The sequence below is a fragment of the Xylocopa sonorina genome, chromosome 18 (genome assembly GCF_050948175.1).
Source record: "Xylocopa sonorina isolate GNS202 chromosome 18, iyXylSono1_principal, whole genome shotgun sequence".
NCBI classification, from domain to species: Eukaryota; Metazoa; Arthropoda; class Insecta; order Hymenoptera; family Apidae; genus Xylocopa; species Xylocopa sonorina.
Window position 1 is genome coordinate 5,151,580 of NC_135210.1, and position 22,742 is coordinate 5,174,321.

General features: G+C 37.3%; 6 protein-coding genes across 15 annotated transcripts in view; 2 read left to right on the plus strand and 4 right to left on the minus strand.

The window, feature by feature from the left end:
* LOC143431445 (uncharacterized) overlaps window positions 1–3,888 on the plus strand; it is a 32,794-nt gene extending 28,906 nt beyond the window's left edge. For 5 of the 6 annotated variants that reach the window (XM_076908197.1, XM_076908191.1, XM_076908194.1 and 2 more), the window contains 2 exons: window positions 1,301–1,631; window positions 1,957–3,888. In XM_076908197.1, coding sequence (XP_076764312.1) covers window positions 1,301–1,631; window positions 1,957–2,088 — 463 coding nt within the window. In that variant the 3' untranslated portion in view covers window positions 2,089–3,888. Of the gene's footprint in view, window positions 1–1,300; window positions 1,632–1,913 lie in introns of all 6 variants that reach the window. The other variant, XM_076908195.1, reaches the window with a different exon arrangement.
* Window positions 3,889–4,872: 984 nt separating this feature from the next.
* On the plus strand, window positions 4,873–9,167 carry LOC143431448 (uncharacterized). 3 transcript variants are annotated; one of them, XM_076908203.1, is made up of 3 exons: window positions 4,873–4,913; window positions 8,571–8,854; window positions 8,935–9,167. In XM_076908203.1, the coding sequence occupies exons 1-3, from the start codon at window positions 4,890–4,892 to the stop codon at window positions 9,146–9,148; spliced, it is 522 nt and encodes a 173-aa protein (XP_076764318.1). In that variant the 5' UTR covers window positions 4,873–4,889; the 3' UTR covers window positions 9,149–9,167. The 3 variants fall into 3 exon arrangements, with proteins under 3 accessions (XP_076764318.1, XP_076764319.1, XP_076764317.1); XM_076908204.1 differs by lacking the exon at window positions 4,873–4,913 and adding an exon at window positions 6,807–6,952; XM_076908202.1 differs by lacking the exon at window positions 4,873–4,913 and adding an exon at window positions 7,817–8,107.
* A 233-nt stretch (window positions 9,168–9,400) lies between these two features.
* On the minus strand, window positions 9,401–12,696 carry LOC143431547 (uncharacterized). The gene is made up of 7 exons (XM_076908368.1): window positions 12,359–12,696; window positions 11,448–11,668; window positions 11,096–11,332; window positions 10,764–11,021; window positions 10,295–10,687; window positions 10,067–10,218; window positions 9,401–9,953 (listed from the first exon to the last, which is right to left on the minus strand). Exons 1-7 carry the CDS (start codon window positions 12,525–12,527, stop codon window positions 9,716–9,718), a joined length of 1,668 nt encoding a protein of 555 aa, XP_076764483.1. The 5' UTR covers window positions 12,528–12,696; the 3' UTR covers window positions 9,401–9,715.
* A 1,106-nt stretch (window positions 12,697–13,802) lies between these two features.
* LOC143431545 (NADH dehydrogenase [ubiquinone] 1 beta subcomplex subunit 1) lies at window positions 13,803–14,114 on the minus strand. The gene has a single exon (XM_076908363.1). It carries the CDS (start codon window positions 14,112–14,114, stop codon window positions 13,914–13,916), a length of 201 nt encoding a protein of 66 aa, XP_076764478.1. The 3' UTR covers window positions 13,803–13,913.
* A 6-nt stretch (window positions 14,115–14,120) lies between these two features.
* LOC143431546 (uncharacterized) lies at window positions 14,121–14,709 on the minus strand. 3 transcript variants are annotated; one of them, XM_076908364.1, is made up of 2 exons: window positions 14,579–14,709; window positions 14,121–14,269 (listed from the first exon to the last, which is right to left on the minus strand). In XM_076908364.1, the coding sequence occupies exon 2, from the start codon at window positions 14,263–14,265 to the stop codon at window positions 14,131–14,133; it is 135 nt and encodes a 44-aa protein (XP_076764479.1). In that variant the 5' UTR covers window positions 14,266–14,269; window positions 14,579–14,709; the 3' UTR covers window positions 14,121–14,130. The 3 variants fall into 3 exon arrangements, with proteins under 3 accessions (XP_076764479.1, XP_076764481.1, XP_076764480.1); XM_076908366.1 differs by lacking the exon at window positions 14,579–14,709 and adding an exon at window positions 14,447–14,484; XM_076908365.1 differs by lacking the exon at window positions 14,579–14,709 and adding an exon at window positions 14,397–14,480.
* Window positions 14,710–16,383: 1,674 nt separating this feature from the next.
* Fmt (phosphatase 6 regulatory subunit 1-like protein fmt) lies at window positions 16,384–22,444 on the minus strand. Its single transcript, XM_076908223.1, has 18 exons — window positions 22,016–22,444; window positions 21,681–21,760; window positions 21,465–21,616; window positions 21,213–21,334; window positions 20,851–21,018; window positions 20,528–20,706; window positions 20,313–20,423; window positions 20,090–20,222; window positions 19,799–19,951; window positions 19,604–19,717; window positions 19,438–19,502; window positions 19,167–19,365; window positions 18,919–19,020; window positions 18,524–18,621; window positions 18,334–18,415; window positions 18,069–18,267; window positions 17,509–17,914; window positions 16,384–17,428 (listed from the first exon to the last, which is right to left on the minus strand). The coding sequence occupies exons 1-18, from the start codon at window positions 22,073–22,075 to the stop codon at window positions 17,281–17,283; spliced, it is 2,571 nt and encodes an 856-aa protein (XP_076764338.1). The 5' UTR covers window positions 22,076–22,444; the 3' UTR covers window positions 16,384–17,280.
* Between the last annotated feature and the right edge of the window lie 298 nt (window positions 22,445–22,742).

A 22,742-nucleotide genomic window follows, 5' to 3' on the forward strand; every position in this document is an offset into this window, starting at 1 on the left:
CGTGAAACCAAGTAAACTTGTTGGATCTCTCCGTACTTGTCCGATGTTGATATCGAGAGGCGTGGATTCGCGATCGCGAGTAAAATGACGACCACCCACGGAGGCCACGTCTATTACGTGATCAAGGTGCCCAAGGAGACGGATGGCAATGAAAGGTAAAAGTGCACTTTCGAGTGCAATACGCTCGACGGATTTGTCACGCGCCAAATTTGTCCGTGCACGAGTGCTTGAAACACGCGGTACAACATGGTATACACGCGTTGGACGTGATATCACGAAAAGGGATTATCGGCGAGCGTAGCGTGCAGGCCAATGGTGGGAAGGATAAAAGTTTTCGCAAGGCGTGCACCCTGGGCTCTTGAACTTGCACGGTTAGCTCGACGTATCGAAATACATACCTGCGCTCTGGATTCGAGTGGACGGGAGTTGCACGTTACATCGATTTTACACTTTACAAGCTGATTAATCCGATCCAACATATTTTAAGTCTCCCAACATTTCCATGCGAGAAGGAAATCGTTGAAAACCGATGATCAGCCGGTAGTTCAATATTGGTTCGTGATAAATGAGCAACTTCTCGATAGCTATATAAATAACGCGTCCGTTTCCTTGTTCGGACATGAAAGGCCCCGTTTGTCGTCCCGTAGATTGACGACTTGGCCATTCACGGCGTACAACGGCGGAACTGCGGATAAACGCGATGGAATGCGATCCGTTGGGGATTAATCGCAGCGGAAAAAGCGAAGGAATCGGTGCTCGGTTTCGCAATACCGAACATTATTAGTCTGATTGGCCATGGTCCAACGGTTCCGACGAACCTACTAACCATTTCACTACGGCTTCCCTCATCGAGCATCCTCTTGTTCCTCGTTTCTTCCTTCCCAACCAGACGCGCTCCAATCACCTGCCCTCCTCATATTTCCCTTCTCCCGCTCTATTATTAAAAAGTAGCCACGTTCAGCGATACTCGTGGCGTGTCAAAATGATCGCACGAAAGGCACGTTAATCGCGAATGCTCTCTGACCCGTTCCGGGAAATGATTGCGTGCGCATTCGTTACACGCGTGTAGCTTCTAGAACGGGGCAGGAAGATAGGTTACAATTAGGTGCGATCCGATATCGTGGTCAATGTCACGGTTAACCCCGAGCGGCAATTATAATTAAGCTTAATTGATGGCGAGGAGTTCCAAGCTTGTAATAAGAGAGGAGATAAGAATAAGAAGAATACGATGTGATGGCGTCAGGATTTTGGATAGAATGAAATAATCCGAGTCGAGTTAAACGGGGAAATTAATTTTCAGCACGGACAGTGGATGGGATAATCCGTTCAGACCAGACGGCGACCTTTCGAGGGAGGCCGATGAGATAGTGGAATTGATAAAAGGCGGGAAACCTATCACTCCAACCCCTGGGCAGACCGCCCCGCCGTTGCCAGGATGCGACACTGTTACCAGCAACGCGCAAACTGCCGTCGACCACGACTCCAGTTCCAGTCCCTTGCTGAAATCCTCCGCGAACTCGACGAATCGGCACGCGAACTCGTCGCCGAAGCCCGGACAAGAAAACGGAAACGCTCATGGTACGCCCATGAAAGCCGCGAACGCCAACAGTCAGCAGCCTGTCAACGAGAAGGTAAATCTGACTCGTTCATCCCCTATTTTTATTTGATCACGCTAATCCGTACTAACGTGTAACGTTCGTACTCGCCATTTTCAATTGATGTAATCGTCAAAAAGACTTAGCCGTTTAGCTCGTTAGAATTCTTTGAATTGAATAATAAAAATTAATTTGCGTAGCGGAAAATTTGGATGACTGTATAGCCTTTAAAATTTCATCGTGAGCCCGCAAGAATTTGATCGCTAACACTGCTGGTACGCTAGACATTGTCACGGATATATCTCTTAATCGATTTAGATGTTAATTCGGATTAAATTAACAAAGGATGTTAAATGTTCAGGTTGCCGCGTCGTCGAGAGCAGCTACCGTAGAAGTGGCTAGAATGACGGCGCAAGGGCCGGGCGACGCTTCGCAGGTCGAGCATGTCACCTTAAAGAAGAAGCCTAAGTGTAAATGTTGTCTTCTGCAGTAATGGAAATGGAGCAAGTTGTCGCGTGGATGCCTCAACAGCCGGATAATCGTTTGCCGTTGAAGGTGCATCGTAATTTTTTCGTGGGAAGCTTAAATCTTCCTATTGTGTATCCTACTCTTGGAACATGTTTCCGCAGGATTCGGAAGAGTACGGCTACGTATAAGAGGGAAATGCGTCGCATTCTCTCTTCTCGCTAAACGAATTCAGCAATTTTCCTATGACGAGCTGCCGAGGGCACTGAAAATTTTCAGAATGAAATTCGAGCGACGATTATCGATATGCGAATGAAAAAGAGAAGCCCGATACCGGGTAGAAGGACGATGATATCGAGCGAATCGACACGACGCGACACTGGAAGATACCTGAACACACATAAAAGCACCGACCCTCTCGATAGCCTTTCAGAGAGACAGAGTGGAGTGTCTATAAAGAGTAACAGACTATATGAAAGGAGAGGATAAAAAAAAAAAAAATATATATATATATATATATATATATGCATATATATGTATATATGTGTATATGTGTATGTATTTAAATATACAAGTATGTGTATATTTATATATATACGTATATACATACACACACATAAAACTATATTGTAGATACAGAAATGGTAGTTGTATAGCTTATATGCTTTTACTATTGTGGTTAATTACTGTCAAAATTATCGTGACTTGAAGAATGTGTCTGCGCATCGTTGCGCGGTAACGATGAGACGCGAGCGTGAAAACTGCAGTTGCACAGAATGTTTAAAAACTTACCAAGTTTTACAGAATGCTATTACTTCGTTGGTCATCGATATAATATAGATTCATAGACACTCTCATTTTTACTAAATCTCAAAACCTCTATAGGCAGAACTTTTACGAAGTTTTTTAACATCGCGTAGAGCGTGCGCTAATTAAAAGTTGACCGGTGATCACGTGAAAGAGGCGCAAACTCGATCAGAAGAGAAACTTCAATGCCGGGGCCGTATTTCCTTTTTCTTTTTTTTTTTCGTTTTCTTCCTTAACTTATAGGCGTGAGAACTGATAGAAATCTCTATTTCCACGAGGAAGATGTCTTATATCGAACCGCTCTACTCTTCTCACTTTACTCACTTAAGTTTTTTCTATTCCATCGCTGCTCTTTCTTCTCTTTTCCTACACCTCGCATTACAGAAACGCAAACGTATCGAAGAAGAAAGATGTAATTAGACGAGCTGGCGCTCGACAGTCCAAACGCGGAAGTAATTATTCAGGATCGTCGTACGTGAAATGTGTAAATATCGCGATATTTTTTGAAACAAAGTGTATGATTGTCGGCGATCCGAAGAGTGCGAGAACGCGTGTTACGATCCGTTCGAGTCGGTGCGAACGCACGGGGTCAACTACGACTTACCCTTCGCACTCGAACACTAGTTTCTCGATCGTTGCAGCAGCGGGGATTGTACGGTAACTCGTGATTATCAAGGCATACGAATGATCGTTTAGCGACTTCTTTCTCGATACTGTTTTTAATCCGATAATCGCGCACGCGTTATGAATTATTTATTATCTTTTTATCGAATAGATTTTTACTTCGACGTGTCCTTTTTCGCAGCTTCATCCATTTTATTCTATTTAATATAGCATAAGTATATTTCAAGACGAATCTTCTCTAAAGTTGTGTAGATTTAAATGACACACGATTAAAGGGATGCGAGTAAATGGCGCGTTAACGAGACGTATGTACATTACAGAGATGTGTTTTGTTGTTCGTCGGGAGGAAAACCGTTGATCGGTTCCATGCATATTAATTATGTAACAAAAAAGGAAACACGGAAAAGAAAGAAAAACGGATCACGTTTTTCGCAACACGAGAAGGGCTGCTCGGTACTCGTGCGGTCGCATCGCGTGTACAGTACCAGAGAACACAAGGATCCGCCCTGTATCGAGCGGTGCTCGGTTTGCATTAAACGGATCTAGGTTGTGCGTGGCTGCGTGTCTGTGCGAGTGCCTGTATTTTTTAATACACATATCCGCATATTTTTCCTAGATCGTCGGGGCAAAAGATATTTATAAAAGTGCTGCGATATTTGGTGAAGAATGCTGGAGAGTAGAGAACGAAAAAAACAGCGACATCGACACCGCAAGAATAAGATTTCGTTAATTTCCATTCGTTGCAATGTACGATACAGTACAGAGTGTAATATACAGATAAAAGAGTGTAATATAAAAGTAATAGAAGATCCTGAAAAAAAAAAATATATATATATATATATATATATATATATATATATATATATATATATATATATATATATATATATATGTATACATATATATATAAATAATTTACTCGCGTCCTCGCAAGTCGTAATTGGAAAACAACATACCAGCAAGCAAACATGCACAAAAAGTATTAAAAATTGTGTACATATTTCTCAGAAATTATACATATTTACACGTTTACACACACGCGCGCCCGCGCGCGCAAACAGAACACGCAGACACTGAAGAATTCTAAAGAACTTTACATAAGTCCTGCACCGATTCGCATAATTGATTTTACGCGAACATTCAGACTTTATACTGAAAAAATCTTTGAAACTACAATAGTTTTTATGTGTTTCGCGCATATTTCATGGGTTACGGAGGCAACGAATTCTTTACAAAATACAAAGGTGTTTGACGTTGAGTCGTTTTAATTTATTTTATCTAGAAAATGAACTTGTGACAACACGTAAGCAAGCGGAGGCGTGAACATGACTTATCGATATATAGTGGGAATCGAAACTATTAGATCCGTTTAAATGTCCACCCGTGTAGGAGGTATCCATGGGATTCGTCCTCGTGTACAATGTATAATCAATTTTGAATATTTGATCGTACGCTTTGTATTATTTAACAATGTGCAAAAACACGCAGAGACAGAGAGCGAGTGTGACGAAAAGAAACATTAATTTGCAGGACACTCGCGCACAGACAGACATACATACGCATACGTGCCGAATATAAAAGGTGTAAGACATCGAAGTTTCCTCACTTGGCGCCTCTACGCAGAACACTTCTTAACGTGTAAAAAAAGTACTATGAGGATAGACTCAGAGCCTAAAGCGACGCAAAAACGCGATAAACATGCGTTCGATGTCTGGACAGATCTTTCTTATTTCGAAGATCGTTCAGGTTCGGCTGGAAGGGAATCAAGATGGACATCTTTAGTTTCAACGTAAATCGAAATCTAACACTGCCTGTGATAATGAAAGCAATCTTGTTCTCGTGTCGATGAATCATTTCAAACGTCTCAATAGGTGCTATGTAACAAAAGTCAAACTAGTGGCTAGCTACATTATCCGTGGAAACAATTGTACGACCTCGACGATGCGTTTATCGATATGTTCTTTACCGCTTTCAGGTTCTGGAGCTATATCGTGATACTTTATAAATATAAAACGAAAAATAATAACCTGGATGTCGACGAGTGCACGCTCCGAGGTAATCTTTCTCGCAAGATGTTTACAGCTGATCGAGGCGAGTGTCACGAAAAAACGCGACGTTACCAAACGGAGTGGAGTCCACCGAAACTCTTAACGTCTGTTCCCACGCAAAATGTTGATTTTGCCGAGCTTACAGATACCGAGCGAATATTAAATGTCTTGTTAAGAAAAAAAAAACAAAAAAAAACAAAAAACAAACAAAAAGCAGCAGAGTAAAAGTGTCTAGAGAGAAATCGAATCTCACCGTACCCTCGGACGATCCTTTCTTCTTTTCTCTTCTTTCCTTTCCTCCGCTCGAAATATATACGCGCAATGATATTAGGATATCGAATGAAAGGCAACGTCTCTACGAGCATCTTCTCGAGTACAGGTTTCGGACTTTCATCTCGTTACATAAGTAGAGACAACGTTATAGTCGGTAGTTATGAGTTCGACGATCTTGCGAATAAAAGAGAACAAACATCTTGAACTTTATAATGATCGTATAGAAAGATTCGTCTAGTAATGAAACTTTATTGGCGAACGAACGGCGAGATGCAGATACAAAAGAAAATGACTAGTCATTATTTAGGATACGGAATCCCCTGGTTTTTTTTTTCTTTTATCTGTACAGCTCGTACTTAACAGACCCTCGCATCAAATATTTTGTTCACCAAATGAACAAGCAAATCAGCCTCTTTGCACGGATCACAGCTTGTGAAACTTCACGCGGATCCCCCTGTATATCATTGCAACAAAACTGCAGCAATATAAACTATAGAGCTACGAAGAATCTAGACGACGAGAAGCAACACCGCGGAAAGTTGAATGTAAATGATGGAAGATAAATCTATCGGGTCGTGGAAAGCGTGCCCGTGAGTATCGGACTCTGGATAACGTAAGCACATTACATGATAGGACGGATGCACGCGCGCGAGTAGGTGTACCTTTTTCTCAGACGACAAAATCCTTTCTCCCTTCTCTGTACCAAGAAACGATAGCCGTTCAAATTATGAAACCGTTGTATACGAGAAATCTAGCGGAGGATCGCGAACCCATCGCGAATAAAATAACATTGGGACAATCTGAAAAATGTGTTCGGCTGAAATTCATGAAACGAGTAGTCACTTTCAAAACTAGGTGCTACTAGAGTACCAGTAGCTTTCTTGATCAAGTTCTAAGCGATAGCAGAGTATCGATTGCGAAAGGACAACGACTCATCTCCGACGGTTAGAGGGACTCTAGAGCCGGTTAAAGAAGAGAAGATTGTTGTCGATACTCGTGACAGACCTGACGATCTTTGAACCCGAGCCCGGTTCAGCTCTGATCGACGAATGAGATCGCTCGTAAGCGGAACGAAAAGGATCACCGGCTACCGGGGACGCGGAATGCTATGGGTTCGGTGCAAAAGAACGGAATAAGAGGGTAAAATGTCAGCGCGACTCTGTTACTATTTAGAAGAAAGAGCAAACGCATCCTATTAGCAGTGGAGAGATCGCATTGTTTGCTTGTGTGCCCTTAAAAGAGCAAAATCTCATCCATCGTAACGACGTTGGCCTTTGGATCGCATGCCAAACGGATGGCGATAAATCCAACCGCGTCTCCACGGACTGGGAGAAAATAATCGCGTACGAATACGTGAATGCACACGATCGCTAGACACGTGCACATGTCCCCCGTGAGTAATTCATCGAGAACGTCGCATAGATTGCGTATACAGTCATTTATTCGGTCTTGCTGTTGCCTTCCGTGGGATTTCTTTCTTACCTTGAGACTGTTGTACTATACATCAACGGCATCGTCGATGGCAAATCGGTGATTTCGTGTCGTACGTCCAGTTTTTATTGAAACATTCCGTTTTCGTTACCCCAGGAACAACCCTGCACTCAAAAATCCGTTTTTGTTCAAGTACTAATCGTTATAATTACTCGTTATAATTGATGATAGTATAGCGAAAGAAAGAAAGAAAGAAAGAGTATTCGTACACAACTTGGATATATAATATTTTGATCGAATGTTCGGTTGCTGATGAATACTTTCTTCATTCTCTTCATGCTTTGTATAAAAAGAAAAAAAAAAAAAAAAAAAAAAAAAAACAAAAAGAAAAAAAACAAGAAAATACCGTGTTGACGGTAATAATGTCAAACACAACTCAGAGATTGGAAACCCTGCCATACGTGATAGTATATTCGTAGTAAAACGAATATTGAAGGATTGTTATCCTAATTCTGTTGAATTAGGTGAAACGATAAAAAATTAGGACAGATGAGAAAGATAGTATGGACTTGTTCGCGATTTCGTAGAACGCTCGAGGAGCAGACGCGATGTTTGCGCGACACCCTGCGAAAGAATCGATGACACGAGAGGGGAGAAAAAGCATCGTCCTTTCATGGAGCCTAGTGTCGGGTATATAAAAGCTGCCAGAATGAACGAAAGCAAGTGTTAGTGGCTTCTGAAATCCACCGATATCGTTGCGAGCCGAAGAGTCGCGAGTGCCTTGGGGGATGCCATTTAAAGTGTCATCAGTGTGACCGATCTCTGGCGACCATGACCTCTCGAAAAATCGTGCCTCGATCGCTGGTATGTTAATTCGTTTAAACGCAATCGTAGCGTAATTTCCGAGTTTTCCCGCGTCGCGGATATACATATAGACAACTAAGTAGAAGAAGCGCGGGTTTTGTTCCCGAGTAACGAACGAGTAAAGTGTATTAAAAGATGTCTTGTTTCGATTAAACATAAGTGTTCGTTATATTGGTCGCATACGAACGAATTAAATAGAAAGTATACTTTTAATACGCACCTATCGACGTAATGCGCATTAAGGTGAACGAAAGATCATAAGATCACACTTTTACCAGACATGCTCATCGGTCAGCAGGTCACCACAGGTTGTTCTAGCTGAGTCGAAAGTTGGTGTGATCACCTAAAAATCAATCTCGACATTATTGTGCTCTGTGTGACGAATATTGAAAGTTGTGCGAAATCACGAACCTTTCGTCCTGATCACTTCTTTCTCTGATCACTTCGCGTATGGATTTCCTAGATTCTCTGGCTAGTGGTCCTCGGCATGTGGCGTTGTACCGGTGAAAAGTTGTCTCAGGATCAAAAGGCGCCACCGTTTGCTCGTGGTTCCGGTGGACTGATCTTGAACACGCCATTCGATGATAATAAAGCTAGATATCGACCAATGCCGAACGGGAATGTACCGGCGGACGATGTCCAAAGGGAAGAAACGGAAATGCTGAAACTGGTGGATGGTAACTTGGTACGGACCGTAGAAGGTAGCTATTCCTATGAAAGTCCCGAGGGTCTTCCTATTTCCGTCAAGTAAGCGACAAGTTTTTTCTGTTTCTCGTCTCGTTATTCCTTTGCGATCAGCCGCTGCTTATTTTGATGTTCATTCAAAGATACCAGGCTGACGAGAACGGAAATAGAGCCAGCTTCAAGTTCGGTACGGGTATCGGCGATACGAAGAGTCCTGCCGGTAAATTAACCGGGTCAGGAGTAAATCAGAATGGTTACAATGGTAAACCCGATCAAGGTGCAAAAGATAGAGGACCTAAGGACCGCTCATATTTACCACCAAAGGGTACAGACAGGAGTTACTTACCACCGCAATAGACCCTTTTAAGGGCAGAAAGCTCGGAAAGGTAAACCTTTTTCCCTACGGCTCTTAGACTTTTCAACTACTTTTATATAAAGTGCCGATCAACCAAAAGACGGTGGTCTTGAAATTAGTTCGGAATCGGTCAGCTTTTTAGAAATATGATTCGTTGTCGAATGTTGTCCTCTTCTCAAACAAACTTCTCAGCGTTCGAGTAATCGCGACGTAGCTGGCAAACTAGTTGAGATTCATTAAATTGAATACAATAATTTTTATAAAGTAAGAAATAAAATATATTTTTTCACAAGTTGTCGTATTACAATTTAACAATCCAATCGATGATTGTCCTCCCACATTGTCGTAACAATCTCACGCATACAAACATGACAGCACACACACTCGCGCGCGTCTTCATTCTACGAATGTTACAATGAATATATTTTCATTTCCACGATTAAAATGTAATATGAATGACAATGCCGCCGTTATATTAATTCCCTTCTTGCTGTTAATCGTAAGAAATGTTTATTTTTACGAAATTTAGTATTTTTACAAGAAACACGAGGACACCATTGTTACCGTGTTCATCTTTCGGACCCACGATAGGTGGTGTAACCAAATGGGCTCAGGAGAACTGGTATGTGATAGTGACCAGCAGGATTTTTTACATCAAACACAATTTCGATGAACGGATACATTGTTTCTATCCTTCTCAGCGTAAAATATTTGTCAACGTCAAAATGAATTTTGTAACGCCCGGCTGTGAAGTTAACTTTCATATTATCCACCAAGTCTACACAGCGACCATTTGGACTTGTATTACTAGAATAAAGAGAAACATCAGAAACACAAACGCTCCATTATAAAATAATATGGAACAAGTATAAATATCTGTTTATAATAATTTACGAATGTATATATGATGTATATATTACCTTTCGTTTAAGAAGGTCCATCTGCCGTCCATCAATTTATAGAGACTAACTTGCAAACCTCCAATCGGTAAACCTTTACTCGTGTCCACCACGTGAGTAGAGATACGAGGCTTCTTAGTCGTAGGGTTCTTGACAGTTTTTAAAAGTACATGCTAAAATAGAAGTAACGTATAATGATTGCTATGAATTAAAAATATTAGGGACTCGCAACTATGAATATCAACGAACTTTTTTCGGGTTTTGATAACTAGTACTTGCTATAGCCAATTGTTCCTTGTTTGTTTGAACGTTTTTCGCGGCATCTTCAGTTTGATTAGCTGCAATTGCAGTTCTCCTATCAGCCATTACCAATGTAGGAAATTTACCCTTTAATTTACTCAGGACATATTGAGTAGCAGGCTGGAATGTACCACCTGTTAAAGTCACAGTTTTACCACCTGATGTTAGAGTAATCGTTTTATTTTGCGCAGGTGCGATCGGAATTGTATTAACAGGCTGAAGCACTCCGATAGTGGTAGAAGTAGGCGCTGCCGAAGAATTAATTTGATAAGCTGTACGTAAAATAGGCAACGGACATGCTACCACTATTCCTGACTCCCCTTGTTCTTTGCACTCGTCTTGCTGGAACGTTATTAGATTATTAGAAACCTTAATCGTTGCTCTTACCTAACTGTAATTTGCTATTCGTAATATCTACCAAGTTTTTTGCACATTTTCTCTCCGATTTATTATCAACTCGTTGAATTGTTCTTCCATTCTCGCACGATTCCTTTGGCGATTCTTTGTTACAATCCTCCGAATCGGGAAGAATCGATACAACCTGCACTTGCGAATTACTCTGATCTTCGGATTCCACTACCATTTCCATCTGTACAGTTTCTTGGTTATCCGTATCTTCTAAATACTCATTCTGCGTATGGTCCATAGGATCGGTTAGAGAATCGTCACAGTTTTCCTAGAAATTAAGCGTGTATTTTTTATCGAAACTTGGAATTTCTCTCGTCTACTAAAAAAAGAGGGATCGCTCACTATCCTCTCCATCTTGATCTTTTTCACAGAATGCTCTACATCTTCTTCGTCCGAGGGCATATTTGCTCCGTCCTCGTCTTCTTCCTCTTCTTCTTCCTCTTCGACTTCGCCGGCAACATCTTCCGTCGGATCTTTAATTTGACTTTCGTCCAATTCGTCGTCCGTTTCTAATCTTTCAACGACATACTCGACATCGTCTTCATTTTCTTCTACCTCGATTTGGGCATGTTCGATAGGCTGTTGACAAACCCGTTTTTGAGTTTCTACTAAATATTACGCATCATAATAATAATTATATGATTTGTGTAATTATAATCTAACTCGGGAGACTAAGAATAAGAAAAATATAAACCTCAATTTCATCGACTTCTTCCACTTCGATCTTCTCTACCTTGGTGTTTATTTTCCAGGATGCAGCCTTCTTTTTCTCTTCAGCTTCGTGCAGCAACGCTGCACGCTGGTGCTTCATTGTACACGTATGTTTTAACAGGGACAGACGATGAGCGTGAAGATTTTTCTTGCAATACATACAATAAGCACGTGTTGGCTGAAACGGCACGGATGTCAACCATCCTGCGGGAAAATAATGTGGCAGCTATTACTTTGTTTATAATATTGCAGGTGTTGCGTCGTTTCCCACTCGAATTGTTACGATTCGATGTTACGAGAACGCGCCGTTCAACTGAATACATTTCATTAAATCAAGACGTATGGTGATATCGAGGCGAGACTTGAGTTAACCAGAAATATTTTTACTGGTAACTTATCAACGCTAGTAATATGGTTCCAGAGATAGAACAGTGTTTAGTAATATCGTGTGGCGTGTATCGTAAAATACAATAGGTTATTTGAAATTAATTCGGATAAATCTACCTAACCTTTTTACGTGTTGTTCAATAAGTGAAATTCTCTAAACATCGATAGGTTCTCGAGGTAAATGGTAAACAATGTTTTTGAAGCGTCGAGAGTAATAAATATTAAGTAGGGAAGGAAAGGAAAGGAAAGGAAAGGGAAAAAAAGGAAAGGAAAGGAGAATGTGATAAAGAATGTTGGCTCTAAAAATACAATAGTTTTATTAATCGAAACCGTCCACTGCTTAAGGCCGTGACGAAACGGTCGAGCTACGATTATTCTATACATATGCGGCTGTCCAGCGTGGCAGAGCACACCAGGTACACCATGTTAAGGTGCAGCTAGAACGTAAAATTTTGTTCGGGCGTACGAACTATTTTAGAGGCGGCAATGAATAATGACAGGAAGTACCTTTAAAGTCGGGCATTTGTTCCCATTCTTTGCGATATCGTTGCGTGTAGACACGCGTCTTAGCATGGCTGATTTTCCCTGTCGGGGTAAGACGCTGACCTGTTGGCGTTAGAAGATTCGCATGTAACACCGTCCCGCTCGGAATAATCGGATGCCATTTCTTCTCCATTCCGTTTCGAAGAAAGACCGATTCGAAATCGCCCGGATCTCAAAATACCCAAAATCGTAACACGAAATTACTAAATAGTTTTTTCCGCGATGAAATGGGGAGGGGGCATGCGGCGAGCACCGAGATCCTCGCCTAGCCTAGTACCGAAGTTAACTCCCTAGCAATAGCGGACAAATGCAACGATGCAACCCCTAACCCCCTCTGCTCTTCACCATTCAGATGCCAACGACGCAACTCGCACTGCCGTATTAAACGTTCCCGTATACCCACCTTCACCGCCTCGTATTTCTTTCCCCACGAAATACAATTCTCTTTTCTCTTCTCTTCTCTTCTCTTCTCCTCTTTTCTTTTCTTTTACCATTACTTTTGCTTACTTTATACTCTATTTACTTTCTTCGGTATATTCTCAAGATTCTCTCTCTCTCTCTCTCTCTCTCCCTCTTTACATGTACATGTGTGTGTATACATGTATAGCACATTTGTAAAAAGAAACGAATCATTTCTATAAAAATCTCGTCGTACTTGTATAAAAGCATCGATTAAATTTCGATTGCGTTAGCACTTTAAAGACACAGAGACTATTACCAAGGATACGGTAAATCGAACCTTTTCTTTTTTATCTTTTATTTTTTCTTTGTCTTTTTTTTTTTTTTTTTTTTTTTTTCTGTCACAGATACGCATAATACCTAGAATTTCCACATTTCCTATCTACGGTACTGTTTAAAGTGAAACGTACGAAATCATTGGTCGAATCGATATGCGTGCGCATACTAATGCTTATTCCATATTAGGCGGGAAAAATATTAAACAATTACACGCAGGAAAAGTAGAAAACATTTTGTTTGAACAATGCTGTGGAAAATATTTATTATCCGTTTATTGTGCAAATGATACGTTCGATAATCAAATAATAGGAGATTGGAGGAGTGATTCTGTATAATATGTGCGGCTTACAGTGCCATCTAGATGGCCCTGAATTAACGAATCGATAAAAAAAGCGTCCTCTTTAATAAACTAATTGAAAATGAAGAATATTGAAGGGAAGGCAATTATTGAAATATTATCGTATACACTTTCTATGCAAGTTGTAATATTATTGAGAAAGATTAGCAAACACTAATGAAATTTAATAGTGGAAGAAAAATCCATTTTTTTAACCAAGTTATGGCATCCAATGTAAACTGGATAGTTACTGGATTGTTTTTCTAGATTTTCGTTCAGATAGATATTCACTTTATATTAAAATCCATTATTAAAGGAGAGGACATTAAGCTATTGATTCAATAAATTTATTATCATTTACGAATACAGTTATCTTTACAGAGTTGTACGATAACTAAGCAAAGTATCTTACGCACTTATAGTACTAAGAGGCTGGAAAATAATTCATGGCCAACTAGGACGCTCTCCAGGTTCTAGTTCTTTTCCAAATAAAGCAGATTTGTCACGAAAACTGGTCAGTGCGCGATCAGAGTAGACATAGTATAGTTTGCGTGCAATGTACATACAAATTACAAACTTTATGGTCTGGACATGAGTAATATATCTCGCCGGACATTCTCTGTAATATCTACGGATGGCTTCCATTTTGACGACTACTTTATTATAATTTTCCCTCTTTGGCTAATTGTTTCTTCCACAGTCGAGTATGATTCCAATCAGCATAAATGGAAGCAATGGTGACGGTAGGGAAGAAAGTTACTATCCAATATCGCTTAATAAATCTAACAACGTCCATTAAACTAAAAGACAAACAAACAGTTTGAAAGGTAAGTGTGGTTATGATGGTTGTAAATTATACAAGATAAATATTGTTATGTAACTTATTAGGATTGAGCGTCGGGGAATATTAAATAATAATATTTATACCCCGTTATACTGCATACTGTTTTCCAATATTCTTAATTATCAATCTTTACCTCGCAATAATCTGCTTGGCACACTTTATTCACAACTCGATGCAGATTACTATATGACGATGAAACAATATCCTACGTATGTTACATATACATCACCTGTTAATATTACTTATTACTTTAGTACATACTTACCTAGGATATGTTTAATATTTTTATTATCTTTTAGAGGAAATATGGAATTTATGAAGAAAATCACGTGCGAAAAAGAAGCACTACTTCTCCGCAACGGGCGAAGTAATGAATAGGATCGATCAGCTGTTCGGACTTCGTATTTTACGTTCGACCGTTATCGACCGTGGGAAAGAAATAAAGGTTTTGCCGTGCCCTCAACAATTTAAATTGCTACGTATTAATATTATATTCAATTCCACTAACCAAAGTTAATAAAAGCCAAATGATAATGTATGTAACTAAATATATTTTAAGTTTATTCTGTATCTCACCAGACACTGATCAAACTGGTGACACACAATTCACATCATCGGCAAATAATGTGTCATACACATATAATACACACGTGTAACAATGTTAAATATTATTTTCATTTATATATAATATATGTATATTTATTGTTTGCGAATAAATATTATGATTCTTGATTTGAAACTTTATTTTATAGCTAGTGGCGCCATCTCTCCGAGAGGCGCTGAAACTAGTCGGCGACCAGTTTGATCACTTTTCACAGAGATGGCGCCAGGGGTTCTAGAGGAGTGTCCTTAACATCTATCTCACTCTTTCTTATAGCTTCCTTATATATCTTTCTCTCTCTCTCTCTCTCTCTCTCTCTCTCTCTCTCTCTCTCTCTCTCTCTCTCTTACCTCTAAAGCGAGAAATATACAAGAAATTACGATAAAACTAGTATAAAATATACAATAAACTACAATATTTTAGTCTTATTGCGATTTGTTGTATCCTGACAATAGTTTTATTGCAATTCACTGCTTATTTCATTAGTTTCATTGTAATTTCTTCTATATTTCAGCAGTTTTATTCCAATACATTGTATATTTCAGTGATTTTATTGTATTTTCTCATATATTTCAGTAGTTTCATTTTAATTTATTGTATATTTTTCGCTTTAAAGGTAAGAGAGGGAAAGATGCTATAAGAAAGAGTGAGACGGTCGATGCCGACCCTGCTCCAGAACCCCTGGCGCCATCTCTGTGAAAAGTGTTGAAACTAATACCCAACTAGTTTCAGCAATTCTCAAGGAGATGGCACTAGTAGTTCGGTTCTTGAGTAGTTCACTTCGCTGTCGATAATGCTGAGCGACCAGTTTGAGCACTTTTCGCAGAGATGGCGCCAGGGGTTCTAGAAGAGGGTCCTTAACATCTGTCTCGCTCTTTCTTATAGCTTTTCATGTATCTTTCTCTCTCTCTCTCTCTCTCTTACCTGCAAAGCGGGAAATATTCAAGAAATTATAATGAAACTAGTGAGATATACAAGAAAATACAAGAAAATTACTGAAATATACAATATTGCCCGACCGACATTACCCGTAACATTTATCAGTTGCTTGTATTTTATTTCGTAATTTAATAATTAAATAATCATTCCAATATATCACTCTAGAGAGATGAAAAAACACATCAGGTTTATATTTTACGCGAATAATAATTGCACAATAATCTACATTAGATAAAGATATTAGAATAATCTTAGAACAATATCTTTCTCTTAATCATGAACACTGCTTATATTTATTAATTATGTACAATATTTCATGTACGATACTATAAACACATTGTACTAAAACTTTTTGAACATTAAGAAAGAATTATATTTGAAAAAATATTCAAAAAATTATGTACACATTGACCAAAGTATACATTTCAAATTTAGAATCTTGCGATTTAATGCTAGTTTTCTTTTCTTACGGAAGATCACTTTGAGAAACTACTACAGTTACCGAGTTTCACAGAATTCTCTTATTGGAATGCAAATAAAAGTAAATTCATTATTGAAATACTTCATTACATTACATGTATGTATACACTGGATGACTATTATCATCAACGTAATAAAAATACATAATTTTCTTTCTTGATTACATCGCATCGTTGCACGAGCAAACGTTTAATGAAACAATAGGCACTGCACGTAAGTACCTTTGCCTTATCGAACGAAGAAGCAAAAGCACCATTCCTTTATGAAATATTATTTACGGTTTTTCCTTCCTTTTCCTTTTTTTTTTTTTTTCTTTTTTTTTTCCTTCTCGCGTCGAGAAGCCTCGTATCAATATCACTTAATACATTACAATATATGTATAGATATATACATATACGTATGTATATACTTCTGCGAGACCGACGAAGTGAATAGAGCGACGAAGTGAAAGTCTGATGAATCTTGACGCTTGTTGACTTTGTACTAATTGTACTTTGTCTATCATGTCATACAGTTTATCAGATTTGCGACACACAGATTGTGGGACTAATCAGTTATTGAATGAAATTTTTATATTAGTTGCATACAAATAATAATTTAATTAAATTTTTAATAATAGTGTCCATTAAGAATATGTGGAAAGTTGGAGTTCACGTAGATGTATTTTATAATTGAAACTTTGGCGATCCGAAAACATCATGTACAGATACATCAATTAATATATACTATTCGTAGTTGAGCGTCGGTTAGTCTTTTATTTTTCATTCCATATTTATACCCTGCTGTGAGTTGTTACCCCGTCGCCAACGCAATGATGCACAATTAATGTAATCTAATGAAAATATAGGGACGTAATATATATTCCGATCATTCGTACAAATTTATACTTGATATGATTTTTTTTTTTTCGTTCTATTGCAATGCCATACTCAACAAATAGTACTTTTTCACTTGGCATCTGTTGACGGTAATACAGCTTCTGATGACGCATTTTTTAAACTACACGTGATTTTATAATCATTTGAAGACTTTTCATTTTGTACCGTAGTTGTTGCGAGTTCCGTATTCTTTATGTTCCCTTCACACTTGATTTCTCTAAAGTTATACATATACATATACATATGCATATAACAATTATGAAATATATTGTTAATATGTACGTATTCTTCATTTACCTGCTATCTATAATTTCACTTCGATTTGCATTTTTATCGGCAGTACAACCAGAATATAGACTACTCTCGGTACTTTGGTGATTTATATTTGTTTCTACATGCGAAGCAGTACTGTCCACGGAATCTCCAATTTTCATGTCACCCGCTCCAATAGTTTCTACAGCTACTTTATTTCCTAATGCAGTCTGCATTTTATTTCCAACTGTTGTTGCACTTGACGTTTCCCTTTTACTTTCATCGCACAATTTATTATCTACTATCACAGTATTTTCCATGTTAAGAGTGTTTTCAAAATTATCAAAATTTGCCCAATCAGCAAAATCAACCGGTTCTGATGGTACAACGTCCCATGGGTTTGCCGCAGGAAGTGTAGCGCCGGTGGGTAAGGGTTCGTTTGAATCCCAAGCTAAAATAATAAATATCATGCAATAAATCCAATAACTTTTTAATAAAATACTTTAAATTTAATTATCTCTAATTTACATTAAATAAAAAATTGTAAGATACAGTTTTTTTCGGTTAATGAAAAAATGTCATTTAATCAATCAATTAAACCATACGCTCTATGGCATCAATTTCCATATGCACGTCTCGTGGATCATCATCATCTTCATCGGATGAATTAGAATCATTATGTTGCTGTTTCGTCGGCCAATCACGTTTATCCACCACCGTTTGAAATGTAAGCTCACCTTCATCGCCCCACTCTACCCCGGAGTTACAATCCTCCAAATCGGCTTTTTGTTTTTGCTGACATATCTACATAAGATCATTAATTAACAAATTCGAAATATACAAACTGGTGTCTGCTAACATCACATATACCTTATTAAACATATCTTCCCTTTTATCGAGATCTTCTTCGCTAAGAGTAAAGGCCAACGTTGTTAACTGATTATCCGAGGTACTGTAAAATTGTTTGCAACAAATATCACTTTACGTTACGTTACGTTACTTCATTACAATACTACTACAATTCTTAATTTGAATATCGATCCATTTTATAATTACTTACTGAAGGGCATCATCGCCATCATTAAATTGATCGTCGGGAAATCCAAAATTTTCAGTAAATTGTGGTGTCATGTGTTGCCCCAGATAGTTGGAGTACAACTATTAATATCGTATAACATTGTGTAAAATAATGATACATCGTAATAATAACGAAAAACAATTGTTTTACATTACACGTGACACCCATTGTTTCTGATATGACGGTACAACCGAAAGGGGTCTATATAAAAATGTACATAAAATAATAAAATAAAAATATACGATAGCATTTTCTCATCTGAGAGATCGCGCTGCTGTCGAAAAAATATATTCTCTTTCCAATTGTACCATTATATCTAGAACACCCCATTTACACGCACACGCACACGCACACGCACATATAAATACGTTACAAACTTGTTCAACTCGCTGAACCTGAAGAAATTCTTCTTGGGGATAAGAAGTATACTCATCTGGATTTTCACCGGAACTTGTCATGCACGCATGAGGTTTCCCACCCTAAAAAACATACAGACTATAATTTAAAGAATAATAGATACGATAATACATCTAAAATGAAAAGGGAAATGGATAAAATTGTGATCCAAAGACTCGTATTGTTAGACATAAATACGAAACAATATTAAATATTAGCAATACATTACCAAAGGAATTTGATGAGTCTTATTTATTTTTGCTAATTTCCTATTCACAAAATTTTCCCATTTAGTAAGACACTCAGGTGATAAATTGTTCTTCAAAAATGTATCTAAACTTTCACTTTTCTCGCGTTGGTTGGCAATATTATTTGCAATATTAATTAAGTGGCCTATATATCCCTGCTTATTTTCATTTTCTTCACTTCTAAAATATAAAAACCATCATTTTAATATCGCATAATAATTGTTACCTTTCTATAATTATTATTTAACATACTCTTTGCTGTCATTTTTATCCCATGCCTCCAAAATTCTATCTATTAATTGGCATTTGTTAAATAACTGAAAATTAGTTTCATTAAAAATTAGTTAAACATAGTCCCTGTATGATACTCGCTCTTCATTACAATTCATTTATTCGTTTTAAGTTAAAATGTACTTACATTAACATAAATAATGTCATTTGTATCCTTAAAATCAAAATTAATAGCTAAAGCCAGGCAATATTGTACTTGAGTATGTAGAAAATTGTTCCACATGTATTTAAAAAATAAATCCTAAAAAATGAATAACACGAAATGAACAACATAGTTTTGGTGTTGCAAATAAAGATCTGAACAATTGTAAAATTCACTTGCCAGTAACGTGTTGAATGTTCCTAATTCTACTAATGTTTCATAGACCTTCACATTTTCAGTTGCCATAAGTGCCACAAACAACTTTGCAACATGCAAACGTGTAATACCAACTGGACATTCTAGCACACCAGTAGTTATCTTAACAGGAGTTTTCTATAATACAATATAATATGTAAAAAATTATACATAATGCGTTATAAATACGCGTTTTAAATAAATATTAAAATCGAGGCATATACGTTGAAAGAATATAGTACGAAAATAGTATGTAACATTGAATATAATATTTACATAAGGCGGATCTAATAGCAGTTTATGAAGTTGTTCTAAATAAGGTAAAGTTGCGTTTGAAATCTTTATACGTTCTTCACTATCTGCGACTTCGTCCTCGATACCATTTCCAACGCTACCCTCATTTCTATTGCTGAAAGTTTAAATATTACCGTTTATAAAACATGTATCATGAAAGTGACGAAAAATTAAAAATATTATTAAATAATTTACATATCCTTACTTGTTAGGTTTTGGTAAAAGTGTAAGAAGTACCTGAATTCCACCAATAATACTACTTTCTAATTTCTCTCCGGTCAAAATAGTTTCTAGTAACAAACTTACTGTATCTGGTCTGTAATTAACAAATATAACATAACTAATTGATAAATATCAATGACACGATACTCGTTCGATTGTGTAATTTTTGTCTTATCATTCTTCTATAAATTCACTTACGATTCGAGAGTATTTAAAATAGGATCTGGACCAGTGCGTGCTGTAGATGTACATTCATATTCTCTTGCAGCAGCTATCATATCACAAAGTAATTGTGCAGCATTTGCGTGTTTATTTGGTTCAGAATTAGGAGATAATAACTTTATCACTCTTTGCACTAACTGTTGACTGTCTAACCACTGATAAATTTAATTAAACATGTAAAATTTCATATAAAACAGTATATATAGTTAGGCATAAAGAAGAAGATGTATACAGTACACAGAATTTCGTGTGAAATTGATCAGAACTATGTTAAAAATAAAGATTTTAAAAGTCCTTACACTTAGTATATTTTGCCGCATATTTCCCTCAACTTGACTAACAAGTTTCAATATTAAATCCATAATCGCAGATGTTTCTAAATGTTGTAAAAGCAGGTCGACGCATGTTTGACGACTTTTTAAAAATTCTAAAAGCTGCAAACAAGTGAACTGATACGAATACCAGTTCTGGTGGAAAAGATGGAAATATAGGATTCGCAGGTTCAGAGCGTCGCCAAGGAACAAGGAAAGGTATAACATAACATTTAATATTTGTACTAGAATTACGCATTATATGTAAATAAGCTACTTTCTCTACATTGTTATTTATATTCCATCCAATCTGTGCGTATCCAATTCTTGTAATAACAATTCATAATCACCTGAACAGTTTTGCGACCGATAAGTACTCCGATAGTTTTACTAAAAAATGATGCTAGAAGAGGGTTTAATGGCTGGTCTGTGTCAATAAAAGAATAAAGTTTTGCCAAGAGTGCTTCGTTGCCTAAAATAATTAATCAACTTTTCTTAATACTCGTTGTTTACCAAATCTAACTACAAAATCTGTGTAGTAACATTTAGTTTTCTCAGTAATATTAAGTTTCAACGTGTTTATTTATTTTTAAATTGTATACCTGCTAATTTTTCATTTAGAACCGGTACATCACAAGTCAGTAGTTCACAAGCTACATTCGGATATTTGTAACGCCAACGTTCCTCTATATCTGCCGACGGCTCTTTAGTTGTCAGCATTATTAACTCTTCCATCACGTCGGATCTTGTCAAACTAAAAGGCAACATTGCATTAGATCTATTTAACATTCGTAGAATATCGCACTAATCTTGCTTACTATTCGATAAGTTTTTTATTTTGGCTTTTACATTCTTGTAAAATATCTTCTTCGTCCATCAACTCGTGCAACGTAACATCCTACAATTACAGATAAATCTAAATTTCTGTACCACCAAATTTAAAACATAAAAGTTGTATCATTTCGAATGTTTATTAACGGAAGATATTGAAACTGTGCAAAATAGAGTGTACTGTCTGCATATCATTTCGTTGAATAATAAAATAGAAATAGAACTAATAAAATAGAAATTGAATAAAATTGAAATATCTCCAATAGTTTTTCTTTTTCCTAGATTACTACCTAAATGAATTTGTTTAATCAGACTCTTTTACCTCTTTGTTAAGAAGTGCCTCGATATTAGGCGATGATACGTAATTATTTGCCCAAAACATGATTCGACCGTGCACTTCGCCTTACTCGACCACGATACGATTAATCAGATGTGAAAATAATCACAACATCGAAGTGGTGGCCACTAAAAAAATAACGTAATACTTTGCGGGACAGAGAGCCAACTAACATTGCATGAGCGTATATTAGAACGGTAACGATGCTCTGAATAATTATTACAGTGACAACCTAACAGCGTCACTATGAGAAACGAAATAAGAAAATTTTCTCTTTAATCAAATAAAACGGACTTCAAAATATCACTTTTCTTACGAAAAGCAGAAACACCTACAAAAGATTGTTTCAACTTTGACGTTTGCCACAGAACTAGTATTTCGTGATCGACTTTCGACCAAGGAAATGTATCTTATTTCAGAACATTTCGTTTCATCCCTGAAATTTAAGCCCCATTTCCATAGCGGACGTATTTACAATTTTTTATTCGTCATCGTAGAATTTAACTAACTGTTCTACACACGTGTAGATTTAATACCTAATACTTAATGGATTTAACAAAATATCAATCATATTCTCCAAATAAACAATGTAGAATATATAAAAGACCTTGCGTACTACCATCAATTAAATATTATACCCACACTATCCCTGTCTATGGAATTAAATACATCTCTACTACCACGTGGTGGTAAACACAATGAAAAGTGTTTC